This window comes from Anomalospiza imberbis, chromosome W, assembly GCF_031753505.1.
Source record: "Anomalospiza imberbis isolate Cuckoo-Finch-1a 21T00152 chromosome W, ASM3175350v1, whole genome shotgun sequence".
NCBI classification, from domain to species: domain Eukaryota; kingdom Metazoa; phylum Chordata; class Aves; order Passeriformes; family Viduidae; genus Anomalospiza; species Anomalospiza imberbis.
In genome coordinates this window covers 1,686,557-1,709,138 of record NC_089720.1, presented here as the reverse complement: position 1 = coordinate 1,709,138, position 22,582 = coordinate 1,686,557, and the positions used below count along the sequence as shown (strand labels likewise).

At 46.3% G+C, this 22,582-nt stretch overlaps 1 protein-coding gene across 7 annotated transcripts in view; it reads right to left on the bottom strand.

Moving 5' to 3' along the window:
* The window catches only part of LOC137464306 (ubiquitin-associated protein 2-like), a 116,914-nt gene that overhangs the window by 80,849 nt on the left and 13,483 nt on the right, over window positions 1-22,582 (bottom strand). For 6 of the 7 annotated variants that reach the window (XM_068175593.1, XM_068175597.1, XM_068175599.1 and 3 more), the window contains exons 2-4: window positions 22,249-22,388; window positions 16,975-17,052; window positions 15,999-16,109 (exon numbers count right to left, since the gene is read on the bottom strand). In XM_068175593.1, coding sequence (XP_068031694.1) covers window positions 15,999-16,109; window positions 16,975-17,052; window positions 22,249-22,347 — 288 coding nt within the window. In that variant the 5' untranslated portion in view covers window positions 22,348-22,388. The remainder of the gene's footprint in view (window positions 1-15,998; window positions 16,110-16,974; window positions 17,053-22,248; window positions 22,389-22,582) is intronic. The other variant, XM_068175598.1, reaches the window with a different exon arrangement.

The following is a 22,582-nucleotide window of genomic DNA, read 5'->3' as shown; positions in this document are numbered from 1 at the left end:
TCTCAACTACCTCCATAAATCTAGCAAGGGAGTATGTACAGAGCTATTCTTTTCTCCAAAGGAAATGCAAAAATGTTTATAAGTATCATTGAACAATAGACAGTAAATACGTGGCCAGGGGGAACCATTATGCAGATGTACTAGAATTCAAGCACCAAGATACAGAATGGCAAAACAATAACTTGGGAAAACTGGAGCTTTAGCTTTAATATTAAATTCTACCCTTAAAATAAATTCAGAGATCATATCAGCTCTATAGAAATTGAAAATAAAACAACTAAAACACTTATCAGGAATAGCACAGCAACTCATATTACGCAAAAGCACAGTCTATTGAGCTGTTAGCTGCAAAAGAAAGAAGAAGTGTATTACGTGCAAACCATTAAGATGGCAGATAAGTTTATGTATATGCCCCCATCTCTAGGGGCTTTTTGTCTAGGTAAGTTATTTGAGAGGTAAAATTGCACATGCAAATGAGATGGCATCAACTGTGAAGCACTACAAAAAGCCATGACCTCTGACAGGCACCTGGATTCAACAAAAAAGGTTGGCTATCAATAGTCTCAGGTTCTGTCCTATCTCTTCTCAATTCAGACAACAGCAACTCAGCAGCCCTCATAAGGTAGGCAATGATCAGATAGTCCAAGATGCCTAGAACTGAGGAAACTAATTCTATTGAGAAAGCAGGTAACAAAGCAGTTTACAAGTATAAACTCAATGTTTCAGTATCTCCTTTGAGACAATAAGTACTACAAGAATAGTTTGTTTGGTTTTTTTTTTACATGATATAGGTGAGAAAGAAGGCTGAAATAACTTTTCAATTTTATCCCCAGTATAGAAGACTATATCACCATAAACCAACTTAGGTGAAGTACAGACAGCACAGATTACAAGTACAAAACTATGTGTTTGAGCAACACCACATTATTTGTGAGGCAGAAAACTATTTCCCCCAGTAACTATCACATGGCTTCATCTGCCATAGCCTGTGTAACTGTATTATGTATTAAAATACTCCTAAATATTTAGTTATTTCACAGGAGCAAAAAACCCAACCTGCACTGACAACTCAAGAACCAAATCTATACATTTCAGAATGCACGACTACTTTACTGATGGGCATGGTGCCAAAAATCTTGAACCATTGCAAGAAATACCCAAAACTGGGTGAGTCTGCAAAGCTGAAGAGGAAGAGGTGACCGACGACATGTGTTGCACCGATCAGCCCCTCGTGAACAGAGGCACCTGGGACCTCCGCTGGGACCCCCGCCAGGACCCCACAGCGCCCGCACGGTCTACCCGCATTTGGACACGGTCTATTTCCCCGGAGAGGTAACAACCTCTCCCCACGTCCTTCTGAATCGGACTGGGTCCGCAGTTTTGCCCTGGTAGCTTGGGCCACCGGGCAGGGACGGATCCCCCAGCGCAGCAGACAGTTTGTGCTTTGCTGGGGTCAGGTGCCAGTGATTCCATGATGGGAACAATGCTTCTAAAGAGGAAGCCGCGATTTTCTCCGTATGGAGAGACCTGATTTAAGGGACTCTCTGTGTTGGATGATTCACTCTGTGAATTGTTAGTATGGGCCAAGGCTCATGATTTTCCGGTGAGTGTGGCTGCTGCTTTCAGCCAGATCCTGTGGCGGGCGTTGGGTGACTGGCTCGCGGAGGCATTTTTTGAAGGGGATTTTGTTGCACCTCAACTTATGACTGTGTGGAGACCCTTGTTTGCTGCCATTCCGGCCTGGGACAGTGCATCAGAGAGCAGGAGTTCAAAGGGCAGGGATGGTGCCGGCGTGTTGGGGAGAAGATCACAAGACTGGCCAGTGGTCAGCTTCTCTCTGACTCTGCGTGGGCTGGCGGGGGGCTTGGGGATTCTCTGCGGAACCCATCTCTCATCAGAAGATTGTATTCCACCGGCAAGCCCTTGTTCATATCTTTTTGGGAGGTCGCTGTCTCCTCTTTCTGCGATATTAACACCACCGAGAGCGATAGCCACATCTCAGCTGTGCCTGGGAGACGGCGGTTCTCCGCCTGTGCCACAATCGACCCCTCCATCCCTGACGGTCCAGCTCTCCCCTTTCCTGCGAGAAGTGGCTGGGGGGTCGCGGCGGTGATCGCTTCCACTTTTTTCCCCCTGCACACTAGGGACTGATTTTCTCGTGGCCGGCAGAAGCCGCAGTTCCAGGCTCACGGTTCCCCCCTGATTCGCGGGAGGGGGCGGGGTTGGCTTTGGCATCAGCGGCCACCACGACAACACTGGTCACTCCATCAACTTCCTTGTCATCAGCCACGGAGCCTGCACGGCTGTACTGGCCACGCCCATTGTCGATGCCTGTCGGCGAGTGCCCGCTCCAGCCAACGTCACGCCCCCAGCCGGTTTCCACCTCCTTTTCTATGGCGCCTGCACAGACAACAGCTACTGTGATGATGACTCCAGCACCGTCTCTCCGAATGGTAAATCCCACAGCGGGAGCTGTGTCTCCTTTTGTTCCCCTGCCCTTGGTTGCGGGGCGGCTGCCTCCTCCTCGTCTCAGTGGCCAACTTGGTTGACTTAATGCCATTTACACCTTTGCCAGTGCAGCCTGCGGCGGCGGCGGTAGTGCCACCGGCCACACCGCCCATCGGCCCGTCTTTGGCCACACCATCCGCAGCTGGGTCCCCGGCCGCGGCACCACCAGCAGCCGGTCCCCCTGCGTCTGGTCTTGTACCTAGCCCTTCGGTCTCGCAGCCCGTGGTTGGCCTCTCGGATCCAGGCCTTTTAGGTGATCTGCCACCCCCTGTTACCTGCTGGCTGTCCTCCGCTTCCCTAGATGAGGACTCGGACAGCGATGACGACCAACGGCCAGTCCCCCGGCTGGGGCGTGCTCCAGTGGTAGACTGCCAGCACCGACAGGTGGAATCATTGTCCGCCCATAACCTCTGGACTTTGCCTCCCTGTTGGGTGACCGTGTGCCCCAGGAATCCCCGCAGCTTTTCGGACGCAGTCAAGGTGCGAGCTTCAGAAGCTGGAGGTGGGGGTCCTTTGGACAGGGTGGGGAGGCCACGATGGGCAGCTGATGACACCCCACTTGCCTCGGGGGGTGGGGCCACAGGTGTTGATCAGGCGATTTGTCCAGCATCTGAGGGAGGGGCACAGGAGGACCGTGTTCTTCCATAAGGCAAGGTGAGCACTCCTCCCATGTTTAAAGCTGTCTCAAGTTCGGGACTCGCCAACAAGCGTGATGTATTTGCCTGGCGGGCGATACAGGATCTGTGGGACCAGGTTGCAAAATATGGCCTTGGCTCTGAGCAAGTTATACAGGCTCTCAGAGTGATAAACAGGGACCTGCTTGCTCCATTTGATATTAAACATATTGCTCAGGTGCTGTTCTGGCCTGTGCAGTATGTGATGTTTCAGAAGTAATGGACGCAGGCTGCTGCAAAGGTTGCGGCAAGCAATAGGCTTCTGCCTCAGGCTGACCCTAGGTATGGTGTGGGGGTGGATGCTCTCCTCAGGGAGCATGCCTTTTCCAATCCTGATTTTCAGGCTACCTGGGATACTGCTGTTCTTGAGCAGTGTCAAAGGGTAGGATTTGGTGCATTGGTGAAGACCACTGAGGCGGCCTCCCCCACACCACAATGTACAACGATTGTACAGGGACCAGATGAGCCTTTTATGCAATTTGTTGAGAAGGTTTTTGCTGCCCTGGAGAGGCAGGTTGAGGATATTACCTTAAGGGAGAGCTTCTGCAAAATGTTGGTCCGGTTCAATGCGAACAGTAATTGCCAGAAGATCATAAATGCTCTTCCAGGTGACCCGTTGGTGAAAGACATGGTCAAAGCATGCGTTAAGACGGGTGCTGTGAACCACAGAGTGTCTACTCTGGAGGTTGTTACACAGCCAGGTGCCTTCAGGGGGCAGACGACGGAAAAGGGACAAAAATAAGGGCAAGAAAAAAACAAGGTGCATATGGATATTCTCAGTTCAGTCAGAGAGAAAAAGAGAGGCTTTTTCTAACCAGGCGAGAGCCTGGGAAACAGTTGGGAAAGAATGTAAATAATTCTCTAATCTCTCTTCTTGTACACATTGTTTATAGATATGTTCTGCCACTGTGCGTCACTCACTGCACACCAATAGTGTGAGATGTTTTTACTTTAAGACCAATGAAATTAGTCTGCACTATGTTCTCTCTCTATATATAGCGGTGCATTTGAAATAAATCAGTTCATTTCTTTGCCTTCTAACTTGGAGTCCTTCTGTTCCCGTCCTGCTCAACAGCAACAGGTGCACCCAAGCCGACAGGTACGGGTGGCACCTTCTTGTGCTCTTGATGCCTAAAGGCAGGTCATTGTTCAGACCAATGCAAGTCTAAATATCATGCCAATGGCCAGCCTTTGGCAGGCCCGGGAAATGGGAAGAAGAGCACTTAGAGGAATTGCGCCCTGACACAAGTGATTCCTCAGAGCACAGTGCCGGCTCAGGCTTGCCTAGCCAGCTCAGAGGCATCACCCACGGCTCCACTGGTGTGGATGTATGTACTGCTGGCACAGTCGCCCTAGAATCCTGTTGTGAGCATAAGGTACCTTTGGACGTGCTTGGACCTTTGGGACAGGGACTGGGCGCGCTGCTTGTGGGGAGGTCTAGTGTCACCCACCAAGGAATCTGTTGACCTGGGAGTCATTGACTCTGACTTTTCAGGTCTGATTTTTGCCATGGTTTTCACACCCTCCCCCCCCCCCCCCCCCCCGTTGCTATTCCGGCAGGGAATCAGAATGCTCAATTTGTGCTTTTTCAGTCATGTGTCCCCAGGTCTGACCTGCAGACTCGTGGGAGTGGTGGCTTCGGATTCATGGGACTGCCACGAGCCCTCTGGTCTGTGTCCATTTCTGCTCAGCAACCCCAGATGGCGTGTACCCTGATCCTACTGGGTGCCCACCCGCCAAAGATCGAGCTGCAAGGCTTGATCAACACGGGGGCAGATGTGACTGTCATCTCCCTCTCCGTGTGGCCTCCTGTGTGGCCTTTGGCCCCTGTGGGAACACCCGTTGTAGGGGTGGGAGGTCCAGCATGTACCTTGATGAGCCAACACTTCGTGCTCATCGGCAACGCAAAGGGGCAGGTGGCTGCAGTTTGACCCTATGTCGTTTCAACCCCGATCAAGCTGTGGGGGCGGGATGTGTTGGCTGCCTGGGGGGTGCGAATAGGGACGCATTTTTAGTTGGGGCCACTGTGTTGAAGGGTGAAAGATATCCAACACTCCCTTTACTGTTGCCCTGTTCTTTTGAGAGTTTTAAAGTTCTTCTAAAAGTTCCTATGCCTTCTGATATTTACATATTTCAACTGAGTTTTCTCAAGCATGTTCACAAAAATAAGGATTGTTTTACATTCTTCTTTGTGGGTGGAGATAATTGATGGAATGTTGGTTTGACCAGTGTGGTAGGAGAGGTGGCAGTTTCACCCTCCAATCCACTGTCACTTTTGCTATTGTATATATAGAGGAGTCAGAAAATAAAATTTGCTTTTTTGGGTTCTTTTTCTTTCCTTTTACATCTAGCCTGCTTCTGTGAGTTATTTCATGTCGCAGTGTGACATTTGGTGATCGCCATGTGCAAGATAGCCGTGGGTGAGGTCTTTTAATTCTCTTTTTCTTTTTTCTCTCTCTGCCTGCAGTGCTTGTGGTCAGGACAGCCCTTGTGGTTTCTATGGAGGACTTCCTGGTCTTGGATGTCTGGGAAGCTTTTCTGGAGAGAAAGAGGGCTTCTGTTCTTTGGGATGGCTTTAAGCAGCTGTTATACTAGGGCAGAAATCATGGGCTCTATTCAGCCCCTGAGGAGGCATTCTCCAGGGAGACGTGGGGTCTCCTGGGAGAACACCTCATGGGCTCTCTCTCTGTTGGTTATAGTGCAGGCGTGGTGGCAGTGCTCCTGAACTGGAGACGGACTGATAAACTTTGGCAGGACTCCAGAGCCCCAGCCTCTGAACAGGGTGACGCTGAAGTCTTTTTGGAGGCAGAGGTGAATGTTGAGTCTTTGCACGGATCAGTGCCGGCCCCGTCCCTTTCCGTGCCCAGGGGGCGGCGGAGCGGGGTAGGGACACCTCCTCTGTGTGCCTTTCTGGTGCTCAGGGGCTGTGAAGAGCCCCTGGCTCAGCCTCTGGCTCTGCTGGAGCCTGATTCAGTGACAACACTTTGCCCGAACTCTGGGGTTTCCACAACGTATCCCTTGAGGGTGGTGGGAGCAGAGTCAGCCGTTTCCCCCGCACTCTCCCGTTCGGGGTCCACATCATTGATCGAATCTGCACCTGCACGCCCTGCCGGGAATGCACAGGCAGAGGAAGCCGCCGTAGGCGGGACATTGATCGACTTTCTGTCAGACCCCACCCTGGCCGGTGGATGGCCCGACCTGCTCCATCCCCGAGAGCCGGTGTCTACTGTCGGATTGTGCATCCCCGGGCAAGACTCTTTTGCGTGTGGTGCCTGATGGCCCCGTCTCCGGGCAGCCTGTGCTGGGTCCCGTGGCTGGGGTATCGAGTCATGGCGCGGCTCTGCGAGCTGCGTCTCTCTCTGTGCAACGCTCTTCCCCCGTGACAAGAAAGGGTGGCCCCAGGGGGGCCCTGGCGGGGGCTGGCCCATCTCCACCGCCCATCCCTCCTGCGGCTACCAGGGCGGCAACAGGTGCGGGCACTGCGGTGGTTACCTTTGCAACAAAAGGTGACATGGCCAGCGGGAGACCCGTGTTGCCCCGGGGCCGTGGGTCTTCTTCCTCAGACATGTGGACGCTTCCGCCGTGTCAGGTGACTGTACGTCCGAGGGAGCACGAGCAGTTTTGGTGAGAAGTCAAAGCTAAGGTCGAGAATGTGCTTGATTGTGCCTCTCTGTGTTGCCTCCCGTGGTGCGCAGATGCCTGCTCTGGCCCTGCTGATGCTGCAGGGGAAACAATATTGGGGGCTGTTGAGCTGACTCCCAGTCAGTCATCTGCTTCTGTCCCTGCGGAGTCCACAAGGTGGGACTTAGCAGGTGCTGCCACCTTACCAGGGGGTCTCCAGGCTTTCCCTGTGCTCAGGGGCATTGCTAACAATGCCAATCAGCCTTTACCATTGAAACCTTTGATGGAACTCTGTGATAAGGTTGGAAAATATGGTCTGGGCGCTGTAGAAGTTATGCAGATGCTTCTAGTGTTTGCTGTGATTTGCTGACACCTTATGATATTCGAAGCTTGGCTCGTGTTCTTTTTCAGCCTGTAGAATATGACCTTTTTGAGTCTAAATGGACTCAGCTGGCAGCTAGAGCAGTGGAACGAAATGCTAGGTTGGGCCAACGGGATCCCAGACGTGTGATTGGTACTGATGTGCTGCTAGGCACAGGCAATTATGCTGATCCTCAGGGGCAGGCTGGCTTTGCTCCCCTGGTGCTGGATCAGTGCCAGACAACAGGCATGGCAGCGTTGATTCAGACCATAAAAGTGGCTGCTCCAAAGGAGTCATTTGTGACTGTTGTCCAGGGAGCTGATGAGTCTTTCCTACGATTTGCAGACAGGCTGTCTGCTTCTGTGGAGAAGCAGGTGGGAGATCCTGAGGCAAGGAAGCTTTGGATTAAACACCTTGTGAGAAACAATTGCACTGCTGACTGTAGGAGAATCATAGAGGCTCTTCCTGGTGATCCTTCTGTCCCTCAGATGGCAGAGGCCTGTACAAAGGTAGGCACCTCAGGTCATAAGATGGCTGCCTTGGCTACTGCTGTGCAGCTGGTCTGGGTAATGTTGCAGAGCGGGCAGCGACAGCAGGGGAATGCTCAGGCCAGCAAGAAACAGAGAAAGAAGGGACAGCAGGTCGCAACTCCCTTGTTTTTGTGTGGTCGGTGTGGAAGGCCAAACCATACTGCAAATGTCTGAAAGGCGATTGTGCATGCTAATGGCCAAGTGTTGCCAGGCTCAGGGAACGGGAAGCGGAGCGCGATGGAGAGACGCGCCCAGACACAAGCTTCTCTCCAAGCCCTGGAGCCGATGGAGGTCTGCTTAGCCGGCTTGAGCCAGCACCCGCAGCTCAGCAGGTGTTGATGTCTGCACAACAGCAACAGTTGTCATAGTTTCGTGCAAAATATACAAGGTTCCCCTGGATGCTGTTGGTCCCTTGGGTGAGGGCATGAGTGCTCTCCTTATGGGGAGATCTAGTGCCACCCTTCAGGACATCATGGTGCACATGGGACTCATTGATACAGATTTTATGGGACAGATTTCTGCCATGGTTTTCACACCCACTCCCCCGTCACTATCCAGAAAGGGACACAAATTGCTCAGTTTGTGCCTTTAAAGTCTTCTGTTCGCAGGACAGTTGATCGGTCACAAGGTGACGGCGGCTTTGGATCCACTGGGCCGCCTCAAGTTCACTGGTCTGCTGTCCTGACCGAAAATCGTCCCGAGATGCTGTGTACCCTGTCCATCCCTGGCGCGACGCTGCCAGAGATTCGTCTCTGCGGGCCTCTTGACAGCGGCGCAGACGTCACAGTTCTCTCCCTTGCTGCCTGGCCCCTGGAGTGGCCCTTGGATCTGGTGGAGACGCCTATTGCGGGATTGGGAGGAACAGTGCATTGCTACATGAGCCAGCAGCCCGTGATGATCACGAACCCAGAGGGACAGACGGACATGATTCGGCCTCATGTTACTTCAACTAGTGTTAACCTCTGGGGGAGGGATGTTCTGTCCGCATGGGGGGTGCACATTGGAACGGATTTTTGGTGGGGGCCACTGCGATGAAGGTCGCAGACTGTCCCATGCCTCCTTTATGGTGGCTGGTGGACAAACCCGTCTGGGAGAACAAGTGGCCCCTCCCTCGAGACAAATTAGTTGCCCTTCGAAACCTAGTGCAGGAACATTTGGACCAGGGTCATCTGGAGCCTTCTCCCAGTCCCTGGAACACTCCTGTCTTCTGCATCAAGAAAAAATCTGGGAAATGGAGGTTGTTACAAGACCTCCGAAAGGTCAATGCCATGACGGAAAGTATGGGAACATTGCAGGCGGGCATGCCGTCACCTACCATGCTTCCTGCAGATTGGCCGATCCTCATCGTGGATTTGAAGGATTGTTTTTTTACAATTCCTTTGCATCCTGATGACAGACCAAAATTTGCCTTCTCGGTGCCAGCAATCAACAATGCTGAGCCCGCACAGCAATATCAATGAAGAGTCTTGCCCTAAGGAATATGCAATTCTCCAGCCATATGCCAATGGTATGTGGCCCATGCCTTGTCTGGAGTTCGCAAGAAGTTTCCTGGTGCACGTCTGTATCATTATATGGATGACATTTTGGTGGCTGCATCCACCCAGGATGAGCTACTGAGGATACAGCTTTGGTTGCTTAATGCTTTGCATTCTCATGGGCTGCAGGTGGCCCCAGAAAAGGTTCAACAACAACCTCCTTGGAAGTATTTGGGGGTCAAAATTCTGGAACGGACAATCCGACACCAGGAGGTGCAATTTGTGCATTTGGTGAAGACACTGAATGATGCCCAGAAATTGGTACGTGTCATCACTTGGTTATGTCAGTACTTCGGACTGACCAACGCACAACTGTCTCCTCTGCTTGATTTGTTAAAGGGAGACTCTGATTTAAAGTCGCCTCACACACTGACCCCTGAGGCACGTCAGGTGCCGGAGGAGGTTCAGCAAGCTGTTTCTGCTTGCCAGGTTTATCACATTGATCCTTCTGTTGATGTCACAGATTCACATCCCACAGGCATCATTGGCCAATGGAGTGACAAATGGTCCGATCCCTTAAACATCCTGGAATGGGTTTTCCTGCCCCATCAGCCGCACATAATCAAATACCGGCAACAGTGTTTGCAATTGATGGGTGCATATCCCGCAAAGATCGCACTGCTGGTACAGCTGGAGAATTTGGACTGGAGCTTTGCACACAGTGTGTCCCTGCAATGTGCTCTGGAAAACTTTTCAGGGCAGATCACTTATCATCTGTCCAGTCACAACCTACTGCAGGTAGAGAAATTCACACAAATCTCTTTGCGGCCCAAAAATAGTCAGGAGCCAGTGCAAGGACCCACTTTCTTCACTGACGGTTTGGGGAAAACAGGAAAGGCCATTGTTACTTGGAGGGATGGATCTGAGTGGCAGGTTCTAGAAGGTCATGAGGATGGATCAGTCCAATTGGTTGAATTGAGGGCTGCTGTCATGTCATTTGAGAAATTTTCCCAGGAACCTTTCAGTTTGGTCACGGATTCTGCCTATGTGGCCGACATCGCACAGCAATTGGGTTATTCAGTTTTGAAGGAGGTCAGTAATCCTGCCTTGTTTCATTTATTGAAGACCTTGTAGTGTGCTATTCAAGCCTGGGTTCATCCGTACTATGTTCTGCATATAAGGAGTCACACCAATTTGCCAGGGTTTGTAGCAGAAGGTAACGCGAGGGCTGACAAGTTGGCTAACCCAGCATGGGTAGCACCTCAGCCTGACACACTCGCGCAGGCCAAGGCATCGCATGGGTTTTTCCATCAGAATGCACATACCTTGCAGAAGCAGTTTCAGCTGATGCCAACTGAGGCTTGGGACATTGTCAAGTCGTGTGATGACTGTCACGCGCTTGCTGCGCCTTTGCCAGCAAGGGTAAACCCCAGAGGCCTCAAGACCTTAGAGCTTTGGCAGACAGATATCACCCAGATTGCCAAGTTTGGCTGGCTCGCATGCCACTGTGGACACATTCTCCTCTGCGATGTGGGCTTCTGCTCACAATGGAGAGAAGGCCCGTGATATCCTTGCCCACTGGAGGCAGGCCTTTGCCGTTCTGGGCATACCTTCTGCTGTGAAAACCGACAATGGTCCTGCTTACGCATCGCAGAAGGTGCGGCAGCTCCTGTAGTCATGTGGTGTGTAACACAAGTTTAGTATCCCTCATTCTCCGACTGGTCAAGCTATTGTAGAATGTGCTCATGGTACTCTGAAGCGGGTTCTTCAAAAACAAAAATGGGGAAGGCAGGGTGAAACCCCGCACAGTCGGTTGGCAAAAGCTTTGTATACCATCAATCATCTTACTGTGCCGCAGAATTCAAATAACCCTGTCATTTTGAATCATCGCCTCTCATTGCAGGCTTCGTATGAGACACATCAGCCTTGAGCGAAGGTTCGGGTGCAGAATTTAGTCACCATACAGTGGGAAGGTCCCTATGACCTTATCGCTTCAGGGTGTGGGTATGCGCATATATCCACAGATACCAGGGTACACTGGGTACCCTCGAAGTAGCCTGGTATGCCCTCACCCATAATGATCCCTGCGGGATGGGAGATCTTGGTCATTGATCTGAAGGATTGTTTTTTTTACGATTCCTTTGCATTCTGATGATAAGTCAAAGTTTGCCTTCACAGTGCCTTCAGTCAACAATGCCAAACCTGTGTGGAGATATAAATGGAAGGCTTTGTCATAGGGCTGATGCAATAGCCTGACTATCTGTCAATGGTATATGGCTCAGGCTTCGTCCGAGGTTCGCATTCAGTTTCCTGATGCGTGTTGTTATCATTATATGGATGACATTCTGGTGGTGGTACCCGCCCAGGATGAGTTGCTGAGGATAGGGCCTCAGCCGTTTGCTGCTCTGCATGCTTACGGGCTGCAGGTGGCCCCAGAGAAAGTTCAGCAGCACCCTTCCTGGAAGTATCTGGGGGTCAAAATTCTTGACCAAACCATTCAGCATCAGGAGGTGCAATTTTCAGATTTTATTCAGACCTTGAATGATGCCCAGAAGTTGATGGGTGTCATTGGCTGGTTGCATCCTTATTTGGGACTGACCAGAACAGAACTGTCCCCGTTGTATGACACTTTGAAAGGGGACCCTGACCTGAGGTCGCCTCAGGAATTGACCCCTGCAGCGCGACAAGCGCTGGAGGAGGTCCAAAGGGCTGTTTCTGCTCGTCAGGTTCATCAAATAGATCCTTCCATTGATATCACTGTCTTCATTACCAGTCCAGATTTTCATCCTACGGGTATCATTGGCCAGTGGAGTGACAAGTGGCCTGATCCCTTGCATGTTTTGGAATGGGTCTTTTTGACCCATCAGTTGAAAAAGACAGCGCCCTCATTGTTCGAGCTGATTGCTCGTTTGATAATCAAATGCCGTCAATGGTGTTTGCAACTGATGGCTGCCAATCCCGCAGCAATCATTCTTCCTGGTGAACAGGAAGATTTTGAATGGAGCTTTGCTAACAGCACTGCTTTGCAGAGTGCGCTGCAAAACTTCTCGGGGCAGATTGCTTATCATATGCCTCGCCATAAGTTGCTGCTGCTGGCAAAGACAACGGGTTTGTCGTTGCGGCCGAAGAGCAGCCAGGTGCCAGTGCAAGGGCCCACTGTCTTCACTGACGGTTCTAGAAAAACAGGGATGGCCATTGTTACTTGGAAGGATGAATCTGGATGGCAGACACTAGAGGGCCATGAGTCAGGCTTGGCCCAACGGGTTGACTTAAATGCCATTGCCATGGCGTTCCAGGAATTTTCAAGTGCCTCTGAATTTGGTGACTGATTCCACCTATGTTGCGGACATAACCAAGCGTTTGGATTGTTCACTTCTGAAGGAAGTCAATAACGCAGTTTGGTTTCAGTTAATGAAAGCCTTGTGGAGTGCAATTCAAACCCGAGTCCATCCGTATTACATCTTGCACATTCAGAGTCACAGCAATTTGCCGGGTTTCATAGCAGAAGGGAATGCCAGGGCTGACAGGTTGGCCAACCCTGCGTGGGTAGCGCCTCAGCCTGATAAGATTGCGCAAGCCAAGGCATCGCATGATTTTTTCCATCAAAGTGCACATACTTTGCAGAAACAGTTTCATTTGACGCCAACTGAAGCTCATGACATCGTCAGTTCTTGCGCTGACTGTCATGGATTCGCTGCACTTTTGCCAGCGGGGGTGAACCCCAGAGGCTTAAAGGCTTTGCAGCTTTGGCAAACAGATGTCACTCACATTGCTGAATTTGGCCGACTCAAGTATGTGCACGTGTCTATTGACACATTTTCTTCCACCATGTGGGCCTCTGCTCACACTGGGGAAAAGAGTCGCAACGTGATTGCCCATTGGAGGATGGCTTTTGCAGTCTTGGGAATACCTTCTTCTGTGAAAACTGACAATGGCCCTGCCTATGTCCCGCAGAAGATGCAGCAGTTTCTACACCTATGGGGAGTGTCACACAAGCTTTGTATCCCGCACTCTCCAACGGGCCAGGCCATTGTTGAACACGCTCGTGGTACCTTGAAGCATGTTCTGGACAAACAGAAAAGGGGAATAATGTCTGGAGAAACGCCACATAGTCGATTGGAAAAAGTTTTATATACAATCAACCATTTGACAGTGCCATAGAATTTGGAGAACCCTGTCATTCTAAATCACTTTCTCTCATTGCACTCTTCAGGTGAGACGCACCTGCCTCGAGCAAAGGTCCGGATACGGGATCTAACCACTAATAAGTGGGAAGGCCCATACGACCTTGTCACTTGGGGTTGCGGGTATGCATGTGTTTCCACAGATACTGGAGTGCGATGGGTACCTGCAAGGTCTGTCCGCCCTGACTTGCAACACTAAAACTGGAATGTGGCCAACAGGCAACTTTTGCATGATGACCAAGATGATGTCCATCAATCAGATGGCCCCTCCACGAGTGGGGAGTGAACATTTCATCCTGCTTCTGAAAAAAGAACTGTTTTGTATTAAAATAAGTACATGATTTAGGATTGTTAGCGCATTTTTTTAAGAGAAAATCACAAGATCCAATCTCTCTGACCATTTTTAATCAGCATCCGATTAAGGAACCTCTGGAGCTGTGTTTGTCCTCTTTCCTGCAAGGGGCCCCGCAGAGGATTACAAACACCGTCTCCATCTTTAAACAAAAAGGGGGACCTGTGGATGTGACAGCCTGGTCAGAGAGCAAGAAAATGGAATTCATTTCCTCACAATGGACTTGTGAGACTTTTTAGGGAGTTGTAGAGAAACAATGATAACTTGTTAGTATAAACAACCTGCAGGTGGTGTTTTCCTACTCTGTTTTTCTGTTCCTCTCAGGGACTGTTTGTGAGAAAAATGGTTTTGTTAATTAGCCAATCAAGTAGAATGTGTCAAACCTAGTTATAAAAGAAGAGAACTTTCGTATTAAAAGTGCTGTTGTGTGAACCAGCCTGTTTGTGGATTTGTGTAATTTCTTGCTCAACAGTAACACAACGTTACATCAAATCCACAGTTAAAGTGTTCTGGAGTATAATGGCCTTCAAGTTGGAGGCCCACAAATTTGCATGAAGTTTATACACACTCTGATGAGAACCCCTTCTAATTAATACTCCTTCCTTCTTGAGTCCTTCAAATTGTCTGTATGTTTGAGTTGCATTTTGTCTACAAAGTGCAGTGGGTTCAGAGGGACTTGTCAAAAGAACAACATATGGATATGATGCTTCTAATTGATAAATGAGTTCAGAAAGTTTCTTCCATGCCATGATCACTTATAAAAAATTTGCTAGAGTAAGGAAGCATTTAAAATTCTCTATCAGTCAGAAAACTATTTTCAACTAGAAAATGGCAAATATGAGAAGTACAAAAGAACAAAAAACCAGCACATTACCAACAGATTTAATCATGAGATGCTCTCTTTTATTCCCAACTTGACAGTTTCTTCAGTATTATATATTTCTGTGTTTTAGATGACCTCAACTCTGATAAACAAAAAGGGGATAGGAAAGAAAGTCCTCTCAGTCAGAACAGTATATGTTCTAGATTTAGGGTGTGTGGGGGTGGGTTTCCTCATTAACAATAAGACAGACCACACATCCTGACAAATCACAGGAAATACATAATGTTCAGCATTAAGAAAGGAAGTCCAGGTTTCTTTCCCAATTTAGATGAGATGGAATCTAACTTACTGTCTTGGACAAACTGTAAGAAGTCCTTCCAGCAAAAGCTTAAGCTTCAGCAAGACATTTTCCTGGTATCTCTTGGGATAGAAAATTGCTGTGTAACATTCTAAACAATATTATTTGTTGTTATATACACATTGTTTAGTCTCCTCTTTCTGGTTTTCAATGAAGTTATGCAAATGAACAACAGTGAAAGGATACTTGTATCCTCTTTTGCCATTAGTAGTGCTGTCAATGCAACTTTCAGATGTGGAAACCTCCTCCAAATTTAATACTGACAATGCAAACCTACATAAGCTGCACAACTTAAAATATCTACCTGCACTTTAGGTTTATAAAGATTATCCTTTGAGGCAAACAGACTCAGGTCTCATGGTTGGGAGGTGCTACTGATGCTTAAAGTTTTAGCTTTCATATTTTCCAGATTCTGTACTGCCTTAGTGTGTGACTAAAGTGTTAGTAAGTTCGCCTCACAGTTTAATTAGACAAAACAATCCTTTTCCAGCCTGAGAACCAAGGACACCGTTGCAGCTTCGGGCCCAAAAAAGTATAAACAACAGCAAATTGAGGAGAGCAATCTGGGAGGATGGGACTTCATAACCTGAAGCTGTAATTGGACAATTAACCCCAATGAGTAAATAGACCAAAACTTATAAAAGTGTAGAAAACTCATGACTGGTCATCCATCTTGCGTCCATCTTGGGTAGAGCCATGGCTGGGCTCTTGTACTGCCCAAGGTGTATCCTTTTAAGGCCTTTTAATACTTACTTTATTCCTTTAACACTGTCTAGGCTCTGTTCCAGGTAGCCTCTCTAGGCATCACTACAAACATTGCAGCAAAAAACAGGCCTGTGTCTGACAGAGCAATGATTTCTGCTGCAGAGTTAAAATTATTGTATGTAAATGAAAACCAAAAGATTCTGCAAGAAACCAGCTAAACACCTACAACATTTTCAAGGTTCAGCCTAGTCTATGGTATGCATGCAGCAGAAAAGCTGTCCCGGTCTCCATTTCCTTCAAAAGAATTTGGAGGCATGGAAATTGAAAGCTTCTAAAATGTGACTTTCCCAATCACTTCTAGGAAGTGGAAACAAAAATCAGCTTAATAGGAAAGTGTCTGAACTTACCGTGTCTGAACTTCCTTCCAGCAATATGTTAATTGCTCTGTTCATGTCCCCATTACAATCATGTAGTGCCACTATGCACTCATCCTGGTTTTTCCCCGTCACTTCCATAAGCTGGCAGTAAGAGTCAGACATGTTAAAATATTCAAATTATCTTTGTAAGAAAATAAGAGTTAGTATCACCACAGATTCAAAAACGTGCATAAGCTACTGTGTCAGAGCAAACTAAAATCCTAAATAAAGGTAAACACAAATTAAATTATAAACAAGAAAGCACTCTCTCACTTTTTTTTTCCCTTTAACTTTATGCTTGGAGATTTCCTATGCAGAACTTAATTCTTGTCCTTCCCACCAGCACAGCTACAGCCATTATTGATGAGGGTACTATGGCTTCAGGAAGTACAAAACTTCACTTCTGGCACATCACCAAAACAAGTTTATAACAACAAAACCACTTAATGCTTCAGAGGAGGTTTTACGAAGGAAAAGTCAATAAAGCTGCATACACAGCTCTGAGAGGTCAAATTATTTTTAAAAATAATATCTCAATTTACCTTTAAGCTATGATTCTATGATTTTTACTTTTCCTGAAAAACAACCAATATATTGGCAAACTCAGTTTACACAGGTGACATTTTTCCCATGTGTGTGTACACATGAACAACCTGAATGCACTCTTTATTCTGACAATTATTCAATTGTGACCATACTAAAGAGATATAGTCTGTAAGAGATCAGCACAGATGAGTTTTGGCTTAAAGGCCAAAGGAAAATACACCAGGTATAACCATACAGTCATAGCTATATTACCACACAATTTCTTGAAAACAGACTTTACAGGGCAATAAGAGCACCTTTTTCTAGTTAAACTTTTATCCTTGTGAAAAAGGTTTAATCTAAATCAGAAACATGCTCTACCTCCAAAACACAAGTCAGCATTGTTACAGAGTATAAAAACTCTGTATCATAAGAAACATACTTGTTTCACTTTATCTTCAAAATCTGTGTCATTCTTATCGTAGATCATCTGAGCAAGGCGAATTTGTTCTGCTGTTGCCTGAAAAACAAACATCCAATAAAGTACACAACATTTAACTATATTTTTTAAAGTATCTCCTAGTTATCACAATCACAGAATACACAGAGTTGGAAGAGACCCACAAGGATCATCAAAGTCAAACTCCTGGCCCAGCACAGGACACCCCAACAATCCCACCCATGCCTGAGAGCATTGTCCAAACCCTCCTGGAGCTCTGGCACCCTTGGGCTATGACCATTCTCTGGGAAATCAGTTCAGTGTCCAACCACCCTCTGGGGGAAGAATCTTTTCCTGATATCCAGCCTAGCCCTCCCCTGACACAACATCAGGCCATTCCCTCGGGTCCTGTCACTGGTCACTAGAGTTTCACTTTTTTTTTCTCTCAAGATTCTCAAAAAGAATATACACAAGCACAGCAGTGCTACAGGGAAGGGATTAACATCTCTATGCCCATTTTATAGTTAAAAAGTTAGCTAGAACAGAAGCAATTTCAACATATTCTAATATGTTTGAACCACAGTTATAGCTCACCACATAGACAAGACAAGCATATAATAGAATTTACCACAGAAGCTTACACTTTGATATTTCTTTTATTTAGTATCTACCACTCCAGAGATAGTTTTATCATAACATACTGACAATGGTATTTCTACATTTACTACATCTCTGATGATCCCTGTTCACATCACCTTCCACACCTCTCCCAATAACCACCTGACTGTAGTTTTATGAGCACAAGACTGAGTCATGCCTCAAGATTATGCTCATAAACGGCTGAACTGCCTTTTTTAATAACTGAATACTAGTCTCTGAAAACTGCTAAAAAATCTTGCTCATGACAAAATATTTGGTGCTTTTGTAACATTTCTGGACAACAAATCCATGCTGGCAACTTCTCCAAAAGCTGAAAGACTAAAATGGATGGATGCAGTAAAGAGCCATAAACCCAAATAGGCTATGGCTACCCTAAAGAGAAAACTACTCAAAAACATTAACGGCACATCATACGGGCCACTCTTCATAGTGCGGCATCTGCAGCCTACTTAACTGCATTCCCATGAAAATACCGAAGATAACTGTATGCTACATGAACTTGGACCTCATTTGATTTCTGCCCAAACAGAAGAGGCTACTATTTCATGCTAGAGAAGGCTGATACTGAAGAGAGCCAGGACCCAAAATGCAAGTTGATGTATTGCAGAAGACTTCATTACTGAGAAGGGCACCACATCATCCTCTGAAATCCTTGACAGAAAGGATTAGGACTAGGCAGTCTCACTTCACAGGATACCCACATGAAATTCTGTACCTCACAAGTTCAGACTTAATCAGTCTCAAACTGCTTCATTTATTGAGTTTACCACAAATGCAAGCTTTAGAGAAGATCACCAAGTGTAAATCCTGAGTTTAAAAAATTATTCCACCATAAAACACCAGCTGCTTATTGGCTGAGAAGTTACTGCAGCTGTCCCAGTTCCTTGAAGGAAGTAATATTTGCTTTGCTCAGAGTCAATGTTCCAAGACAATCAGGATTTGTAACTGTCCTAGGTGACCTAGATGACCCAAAAAACCTCATGTATTTCATATCTTCTCCATGCCAACCTGCCAAAGATTATTATTCTCTAAGACCTGACAACCCAGGAAGTGAAATTTGTGTGTTTTACCCCAGTTCAGGGAAACGAGGGGGGCTGGGTCCTTTTAAAAACAGGGAATGCACACCAATGAGCCCTCTTGTTCTCTCTGGGCTCCCAAAGGGGTTGCCTTGGGCAGGTTTCCTAGTCACAACCCACAAAGCTGCATTTCGCAATCTGAAGCTACTTCAGAGCAGATTTTGAAACACCTTTGCCACTGCTGCCTGCTGTTTCACGAGGAGGGGTCGGGATCCTTTCTTCATGAGTTTTTCAGCTGCTACTCCAGTTCCAGCCACCTGCCATTCGCCAAGGAGGAGTCAGACCCATTCTCCACAAGTTTTCCAGCTGTTGCTCCAGTTCCAGCCATGCCAAGGAGGGAAGTTTCTTCCAGCGTTTCAGCAGCATTGAAACCTTTTGGACAAAAATAGGATTTTTTCCCAGGTTTTGCTTTGTCCCTGTCCCCTGTTGGTTGTTGATTGAGGGAGAAGGGAGTTGTGGAACAGCAGACTCAGTTGCTGTGCTGATTTTCCTTTGTTTTCTCTCTCTGCCAGTGGTCCAGAGAAGGGGGCTTCTCCACTATCTTGTCTTTGTCCTCTAGGCTATGTGGGCTGCTACGGCTGCCATCATCTTGGGAGGAGGGGGCTTCTCCACCATCTTGTTTTCTTTGTTCCCAGGGGGACGAGGTGACTCAGCATCTTTGTATCTAGTGGTTATTGCTGTTTTTTTCTTTTTAATAAACTGTTATTTTGTCACTTATATCTTCTCATGTTCATTTCTCCTTATTGGTGAAAGGGGAGTGATTAAAACTATGAGAAGGTAACTCATTGTGGAGTCTCCACCCCATATAATTGCCTTAAACTAAGACAGTAACAGAGTTAAATACTCTGCACTACTTCACATTTTCAGTATCATGCTGACAGCTTCATATGTCAATCAGTAACACAAGAGGAGAGCCTGCTCTGGAATTCCCTGTGCCAGCCCTGGTGCCGCCCTCCACAAAACCTTCCGGCATCAGTGCGGTGCTCTGTGTAAAGGAGCTTGCTCTTGGTATCTATTGAGAGCTCAGCAGAGAGCAAAAATAAAAGGTCTGCTGGTTTCAGAAATTAAGTCCTGATGATCCATCTTCTTGCTCTGACTTAAGCCTCCTCATGCCCACAGCAACTTTTTAGCTAGTGAAGAGATTTCCTTTAAAGATATCCAGAATACAAACATTCAATGTAATTTCTATAGAGACATGATGGGATATTTGACCAGAAACAGGAAACCATTGAGATTCATTGCTTCTGTAAACCAACTTTTTTCAAGTCCATGTTAGAAGACAAAAATATACAAACTTTATAACACTATCAAATGAGTAACAATATCTTTAGTTTTCCTGTGTAAGGAGAAAGCTTAGAAACACAAGCAGGTGCAATATCACTAACATTTATGCCAGTGGATTGCACACAGATAGAATTGAAGATTCAGAAGAAAAAAAAACTCAACAAAACCCCACAAGATGTGTTTACGAAACAAACACCAAATTAGTGTCACAAAAAGTTTTGCACTTTTTTCCCCAGTGTTTCTTCTTCATTTTTAAGGCACCATTGTCACAAGTGTCATTGTAATATCCTATAAAACAGTATAATTAAGTTTTAATTGCAACTAAGAAAATGGTAGCATCTTAAGACAGCTAGAACTTCACTCAACCTTACAAGATACATTATCTTTGCAGCATAACAGAGTAAAGGAAATTTTTAACAACTTTGAACTACCAGAAAACAGAAGTATGCAAAACACAAAGTGACAGTAATAGGCCCGGATCTTAAAATAAAATAGTATATTTATTATCCAGAAACAATGAAAAAGAATTGTGATGTAATTTCTTAAATAACTTAAATGATGATCAATGTGACTATGACAATGAAATCTCCATTTGAGAAAGTAACATAATTCTACATTCAAAAATGAATCAGTGGTAATTGAATAGTATCATCCCACATGTTGCTGTTGATCTGTAAAGCCTAAGGAGGGAGGTTCATCTGATCTAAACAATAAAAATATACGGTGCACTAAAACATATCTGCTGTATATTAAACAATCATCTTTTCCACTGAAATGACCAAACCAATATCTATTATGCAAGAGGTAGAATAAGTGGAAAAAAAATGCAGAAAAAGGTCTAAGACTTAATGCTTAAAATCAATGAATCACATCAGTTGCAAATATACCCTAGTGATAGTCAGTACAACCTCCCACTGAGAACATGTCCCATCAGAGTAGCTGCTTGAGGCCAGATAGAGATCCCACAAACTCTCTAATCTATGACAGTGTTTGTGGTAAACAATTTTTTTTCCCCATTTAACAGCTGGAATTTCTAGTGTTCCAACTTGTGCCATTGTCTCTGAGGCTGGCTTCATCTTTTTTATAGCCTTTCATGAGGTATCTGAATAGAAGACAACCTGGCCTTGCCTTCTTAGGAATGAACAAATCCAGTTCCCTCAGTCACCACTCATTCATCCTGTGCTCCAGTCTCTCAACCATCTTCACAGCTCCTTACTGGGCTTGCTCCCATTTGCCAATGTCTGCCTTGCGTTAGGGAACCCAAAACTGGGCAGAGTACTCCACTGTCTGGCAAACATCAAAAAATGGGAACCCATCACTTCTGTCAACCTGCTTGTTATACTCCTGCACACTTACTTGTTATAAAGCAAAACCAAATTCAATTTCATTTGTTGAAAGTCACTTTCTAAACCCACACATTAGCATGAACCACCACTATGCAAAGCACTGTAACACAAGGAGATAAGAGCATGAGATCACATAATTAATATTGTACAGAGCAGAAGAGCCCTTCCATGTTAAAGATCAGTCTAGAAAATAAGACAATTTCCCAGGGGATCACCTCTAGATTGAGAACTGAGGCAATTCTTGAATTGAATCAAATTTTGAAAAGTACCTGACAAAAGAATAATGAGTTGCCAGGAACAGAGACGTTTTGCACTTTAACCCAGACAAGCACACAACTTAACTATTCTGCAGCTGAGAATACAGACAATGGGGTAAGAGCTTAATTTAGATCTTGCAGATACTCAAAATAACTTTAGTCTGCTAGTGGACAACCATCTTAATTTCACTTTGTGAAGGCACTGCACAAGAAGTTTAGGATTTTGTGACTTCTAAATATGCTGAATCATGCTGTAGAACACAACATGGATCTAACAAAGCTTTTCCCACCCACCCACCCAAATTCCTCTATTGACCAGAAATTTTCTAGCATCATGAGGCTGGCATATGAAAGAGCTGAACTCTGAAGACACTAAGGTAACAGGACAGAAATCCTGACAGGGATAGGCATAGAATTCCTCGCTCATGGGAAATGTTGCTGAAGAACACAAAGCTCCTTAAGAGACAAGAATACAGGGACAACTTAATGCTGTGCTGGATAACTAAGCAATTAAAGCAAGATATCAAACAAACATACTTTTCCAAATAAGACCATAGCCCCGCCCATCTTTTCCCAGTTTTTACTGACTTAGGGAAGAAACAAATCATTGCATGCTCACTTTCAACTCAAAGAAGATTATATAGTAGCACGTACCTGTACTACTTGTTTCTGTGGTTGTGTTGGCTGAGAGGTTGAAATTTGCATTTTGTCCCTAGTACCCCGGGTACGTTCACTGACCACCGAAGTCATCATATACAGTATATACAAAACAATGTATGTACAAAATAGAAAATCTGAAAGGAAAAAAAGAGTTAAGGCAGGGTATTGATTCCATACTCCGATAATATACAAATGTAGTAGATTGAACTCTTCCTGCCTTTACCACAAACTCTATACAGAGACTCCTGAGAAAGCAGCTTCAATACACTATTTTTTTTATTTATTGCAATCTTTACAGTAAAGGGGTAAATGAAGTGGATAAAAAGCA